Below are 6,525 nucleotides of genomic sequence, written 5' to 3'. Positions count from 1 at the left end.
TGATTTGTACAAGCATGGAGACACCAGGTGGGTAAAGCCCTCCAAAAGCAGCTGTTTTCTGTCTCTTTTCTGCAAAGGGAAGGATAAGTACTGGTGATAACTGTTTCAGTCACAAACACTCTCTGAGCTGTGGGTCAGGATAAGTACTGGTGATAACTGTTTCAGTCGCAAACACTGTCTGAGTTGTGGGTCAGAAAGGAGGCTCAGAAGTGGAATGGATGTTCCCAGGAGGTTTATGCAGTTCCTGGTTGTGTCAGAATATGATGACAGGCAGGAGCTGGGGGAGTTCAGAGCTGTTTGAAACTGGAAGTTTGAAGTTTGTAGCAGGTTTTTGGCAGCTATCAGGCCACAGAGGTCAGGGAGCCGAGGAGCTCAGTCGAGGGAGAAGGCTCCAGTATTTGCTGTCAGAAGTGGCTCTCAGGCAGGACCATGCAGTTCTTGCTCTTTGGCATCATGAATACTTCTCAATATGTCCTGCTGATGTAGATTCCTTCAGCATCTTGGCTGAGATGTGGTGCTAAGGAAATAGTAACAGAGCTGCTGGCCTGGCAGCAGCATGTTTAAAGCTGCATTTCATGCCACATCAGTGTGGAAAAGCAGCTTGGTTTAGCCTTGTCTTTGCAGGAAACACACTGAGCTGCTACCGTGAAGTGACAATGTGGCTCAAGAATCATCCATAAACAAATTGCTTTTGCAAGTGGCAGCCTGTTTTCTCTGTGTGCAGTAACTGACAGCATTTCACACTGGGGGATGAAAGACAGTGCTTCACAGTGACACACTTCTGGTTTCAAGCAGAATTAGACACACACTGTAGCGTTGTCTTCATCATTCTTCGTAACTGTGAAGATTTCCATCTTGGTGGATTCTGTTTGCACTGTGTGCCCTTGCTCGTATAACATGGCAGACAACCTGAAATTTTGATGCAAATACTCAGTCTTGAACCACTGCAACTCCTGGCTGTGCTGTACTGGTTTGAGTGTGCATGGATGTCTCATAATGTGCTTTGGAGTACATTTCCTACAGGCAGGTAAACTGTGGGAAGTGGCTGAAGGGACAGTTCAGTGAAACACAGACACCAGCAAGGCAATTTGGCAGTTAGGTGGCATTAATCCCACAGTGAAGGGGATTGCAATCAATGTTCATTGGCTTTGAAAATGTGTGTACTCATGGTCGTAGAAGATCACTAACTAAGCTGGACTGACCTGGGCAGCACAAGCATCAGTGGATCTTTGTGCCTTTCAAGGCCCAAGATGGTGTTTTGGGAAGGTTTTTGATGTTTCCAATGTGGTTTACAGGATGTTTCTCTCACATTTTTCACACTCTTCCCTCTCACAGCTGCTATGGAGCATTTTTTGCCCTTTCTGAAAGATGTTATCACAGGTGCCACTAGCATAACTTACGGTCCCAGCTTTGGGCAGCTGCAGGTCTGGTTGGGATTTGGTTGGAACTGGCTCTGTCCTGAAGCTATTACTGGTCTCTTCTCCCAAAGGCCAATCCTTGTGTCATCCCTCACTACCAAAACATTCCTGCATGACCCAATACCCTTATCTAAGTAGATTTTTTTGGACAGCAGTACTTGTTATCATCCTTCCCTCTTCTATTTTGTTTTATTGTTGACTATTTGAATCTCTGAAGTATTTTTTAGACTCCAGTTTCATCAGAGAAATGCAGAATCATAGAATCACTGAGTGGTTTGGGTTGGAAGGGGCCTTAAAGATCAAATGTAAATATGTTGAAGCTGTATGTCTCCAAGTAGGCATTTTTTTTCCTGGAGACACAATTGGATACATTGTTGAAAATAATTATTGGATAAAATTCATTTGTTGTACATTAGTGAAGTTAAACCAAGTAGTATTTGCTTATTTATATGTTCTTGTATTTGTAACCAAACCAAAGAAAAAATTTCTTACCAGGTCTTATGATTTAGTAGGGTAATACAATGCAATTATTTTGAGAATTATGTAGTTTTCACACAGGGTAACATCAAAAGTAATTTGCCTTCCTTACCTTTAATATTTTTCATCTCATGTTGTTGTGCCATTAGAGTTATTTTGTATAAATAAAACCAAAACCAACCCCACAAAAAAACCCCCAAAGAAAACTTTAGGTTTTAACTTCATCTCAATTTTTTAAATAAATATCAGTTTGAATTTATTTTAAAATTTATTTTCATTTTGTTTTCTAGAAAAGAAAGATGTGACACAGAGCTTGGAAAGCTACACAGCAAAATGCCCTGGTACAATGGAAGTCATTGCACTTCCAGATGGCTTGAAGTTGCCTCCTGTGCCATTCACCAAATTGCCTATTGTGAGGTAAGTCTCCAAAATACAGTCTTTAACTTTTCCACAGGATCTGTCAGATTTTAAAGGATGTAGTCTTCTCAGTTTATATAAGTTGCTCACAATGACATGGAAAAATGTCAAAATGTCAGATTGTTTTGAGAAGCTTTTATGCAAAAAATAGACTCTTTGAGGAGAAAATACTTTCTAGGGCCTTTAGTCTCGGAGAGAGTTTGGGTTTCTAAAAAAACTGTCATTCAAGAGTTTCTGATACAATTGGAGGAAAAGCATTTTGCAAGTTCAGCTGAGATTTAAGTTAGATACCTGACATGGAAAAATGTCAAAATGTCAGATTGTTTTGAGAAGCTTTTATGCAAAAAATAGACTCTTTGAGGAGAAAATACTTTCTAGGGCCTTTAGTCTCGGAGAGAGTTTGGGTTTCTAAAAAAACTGTCATTCAAGAGTTTCTGATACAATTGGAGGAAAAGCATTTTGCAAGTTCAGCTGAGATTTAAGTTAGATACCTGATCACTTTGAGGAAAAGCATTTTGCAAGTTCAGCTGAGGTTTAAGTTAGATACCTTCACTTTGATAGTGAAGGTCCAGGAGTTGGATGCCCATCCATGGAGCTTGGAATTGATACTTTTGTAGCTCTTCCTTTCCAGGTGCTGCATTTTCAAGCTGTTCCTTCACTGAGCTGTTCTAAATGTCTCAGCTCCTTTTTGTGCCCTTGTGCCCAATCACATCATGCAGTTAGTCCAATGAATAATAACTTGTTCAGATTAAAGCCTGGCATGAGGCATTAGAGAGAGTCAGGGAGAGAGAAAGCAGCACTGGGCATCAATAATAAAAGACCAAAAGAAGATCTTTCCTTTTTGAAGGAAAAATAATTGCTATTCAGGAAAAAAACGGTCGAAGTTATTGAAGTACTTCTCAGAGATTTGAGTTTGCAGTGGGACGTCATCAAACAATTCACAAAGCAAGAGTTGTAGTATCACAGAGGGATAATAAACTAGATAACCAAAGAGTGAAAATTATATTTTTTTTTTTAAGATTATTTTCTGAAATGAAAGTTTTACTCTGTGACCATTTTTCATGATACAATTTGTTTTACTATGTTCTCTTTAGCTCTCTAAAGCCAGGCTGGATGAGACCTTGAGCAACCTGGTCTGGTGGGGAGGCGTCTTTGCCCATGGCAGGGGGATTGGGCCTAGGTGATCTATAAGGGCCATTCCAACCCTTAAATTCTATGATTCTATGAACTTCAGTTTTGGTTTGCACTTTGACAGAAGAAAGAGCCCTTGCCTAAGCTTTTGTAGTGCATTTCACATGATAGGTGTGTTCACACTAAATTTGTTGTGTGGGAGGTGCTCACTGAGGTTCTAGTTTGACAGGAACATAGGACTGCTGTGGTCAGATGGAATTGTGTGCAGAGTCAGAATGGGTCACACTGTTTCCAGTGGTGTCCTGGAAACTCTTTTGTCACCTCATTGGACCAAGCACAAAGCTGTGCACTAACTAGCTCCTGGGTCACTCCACCTGTAACGTCATCTTCCCTGAGGTCCTTGGTGGAATCAGTTAGCACTCATGAGACATCTGGGATGACTTCACAGAGCTGCTCAGTGCTGCCTGTTCAGTGGTGCAGTGAGTGCTTTGGCGTTGTAGCTGGCAGCAGCTTCTTGACTTAAAAATGTGGAATGTGGAAAGAGAATATCACAACCTTAACTGTTAAAACCAAAGCTTCACCCACAAGCTTCTTCACCCAGCGGGTGACTGGGCACTGGAACAGGCTCCTTAGGGAACTGGTCAAGGTCCTAAGTCTGACAGAGCTCAAGAAGCATTTGGACAATGCTCTAAGGCACTTGGTATGATTCTTGAGGCTTTTTTGTGTAGGGACAGGAGTTGGACTTTGATGATCCTTGTGGGTCCTTTCCCACTCAGGATATGCTATGATTCTAACCTGTGTATTATAGTGAGAAAGTTAGTTGATGAGTTTATTGTTGGCTGACCTTGTGGTTGATTTAATTTCACTATGTATAGACCTAAACTAGTCATGTTGGAGTGTTCTATATAATTGCAGTCAAGTCATGTGTTTAGTCACTTCCACGTTTTCTAACCCAATTTAGAAATCTACTTTAGGATGAGTTGAATCACTTATTTGTGTGGACTGTTTTGACTCTTTTTCTATGGGCCTTATAGTTGTCTAGTTGAAGGCAAGTTCCAAGCTAAATACATAAAGGAAGTCTGTGTTTCTTCTCCAGAAAGTTCGTAGACAAAAAGCTTTGTGCAAATTTAACCTAGCCTTTTTCTTTTCTGAAAGAAAAATTAAATAGTATTTAAAAATTGGAGCTAATTAGCCAAACTTTATAGTACTTGGGTTATGTGAAGGCAGAGACAAGTTTGAGCTAAAGCTTCTATGAATAAATTTTTAAGGCAAAATCCTTTGTTTTAAGGCCAAGAGTGCTGTCAGCTTCTCAGTGCCTCTTGCAGATCTCTGCTCTAGGAATAACCTTATTATTCCACAGTATAAAACCATAACTACCTTCCTTAACCTGATTGGGGTTGGTATCTGTCTGGGCTGTCAAATAGCTTCAGAAGTTCCCTGATGAGTCTAACCTTTAACTTGTGCTAAAAAAGCTGTGTGTGTTTAGCTGTGGCACATTAAACCCTGAATTAGTGTTGGATTTTTGCTTTTTGCTTAACTTCTAAACCACAGAGGAGGTGGATTGTACTGGATGTATTCCATAGCACTCTCTTGTTCTTCTCCATGCTGAATATTGAAGCAAATTCAAGTCTGGAAGATATGGGAAATGCTGTTTGAATCCTATTTTTTTAATAGGAGTTATGCATTTAGAATCACAGAACATAGAATTGTTAAGATTGGAAAAGATCTATAAGATCAAGTCCAACCATCAACCCAACACCACCATGTTCACCACTAAACCAAACCATGTCCTCAAAAGGATATTTGTTTAGAACACTTCCAGGAATGGTAACTCCACCACTCCCTTTGCAGCCTCTTCCAAGGCTTGAGAGCCCTTTCTTTGAAGAATATTGTTCTAATTTCCAATCTGAACCTCCCCTGCTGCAACTTGAGGCCATTCCCTCTTCATCTGTCACTTGTTAGCTGGAAGAACATGCCAGTCAAAACTATGGCAACAGATTCCCAAGACTTCAGTGGGAAAAGCTCAGCCTACAAATGTTTTTGCTGTTTGTGATCCTTTCCTCCTTCCCCCTTCTTGTCTTTTGCATGTCTCATAAAAGCCATAGTGATTAAAATCTGTACCCCAACATAATATCAGTTGTGTCTAAATATAAAGCCTCTGGTTACATCTGCAGAGCAGATCTGGAAATCATAGAGCTGTCCAGCTAGTTGGAACCAGCCATGTTCCAGGACTGCAGAGCTCTTTGAGCTAAATTGTGCTAATTTTTGTGACATAAATTATAAATGTGTGGAAATGTGGTTTTGATCAGTGTTGAATAACCTCAGTTTATGATTCAATCCATGCTAGAGCCCTCTAGAAACACATATTTACTGCTGCTGCTGACTTCTATTTACTGTTGGCATTTCATGGTCTATGAGTTTTTAATCCATTTAATGTGGGGTGTTTATTTTGGATGCAGATTTCTTAATCAAAATGCTGTCAGACACTGAAATGCCACAGTGAAATTGGAACATAGACACACTGTTCCCTTTTCTCCCCCATGCTTAAAAAGCAAAAGAAGAGATTTGGCTTGGCAGAATCTTTATATTCCGTTATCCATGCTAATTATGCAATCATCGCCTAGTATTTTCTCAAATAAAAAATGGAAGAATTTATTGTCTTTCTGTTTTGCTAGATGTCCTAGTCTTATTTTCATAACTTTATTTTTAGGCTAATTTTCTTACTGATGACTTAAAGGCAGAAAGAATTGACTTACTTTTCACCAGTGATGCATTTTAGATGTCCCTTGTATACTTTTCTTAGTGCTTTAAATTTCCTTGGTGCCATTTTTCCCAAAGATTTTGATCTTCTGGACAGGTGCAGAAATTAGTTTGTAACTCCTAATTGTCACTCATTCTCATTCCTTTGGGCTGGGCCAAGGGTTAGAAAATGGACATTACTGAAGCTTTTCATACAAGGTGTGCTGGTTTGGGCTGAAGTGGAGTTAACTTTCTTCACAGTGGCTAGTATGGGGCTATGCTTAGGATTTGTGCAGAACACAGAGCTGATAATGCAGAAATGTTTTTGTTATTGCTGAGCAGA

General features: G+C 39.9%; 1 protein-coding gene across 1 annotated transcript in view; it reads left to right on the top strand.

The window, feature by feature from the left end:
- TRAPPC9 (trafficking protein particle complex 9) overlaps positions 1-6,525 on the top strand; it is a gene marked incomplete at its 3' end in the record, with an annotated part of 59,239 nt that overhangs the window by 45,691 nt on the left and 7,023 nt on the right. The window contains exon 9 of the mRNA XM_009069753.1: positions 2,186-2,312. Coding sequence (XP_009068001.1) covers positions 2,186-2,312 — 127 coding nt within the window. The remainder of the gene's footprint in view (positions 1-2,185; positions 2,313-6,525) is intronic.

This window comes from Acanthisitta chloris, unplaced genomic scaffold, assembly GCF_000695815.1.
Source record: "Acanthisitta chloris isolate BGI_N310 unplaced genomic scaffold, ASM69581v1 scaffold11522, whole genome shotgun sequence".
NCBI lineage: Eukaryota > Metazoa > Chordata > Aves > Passeriformes > Acanthisittidae > Acanthisitta > Acanthisitta chloris.
The sequence above is the reverse complement of the archived record's forward strand: the minus strand, read 5'-3'. Positions and strand labels throughout refer to the sequence as shown.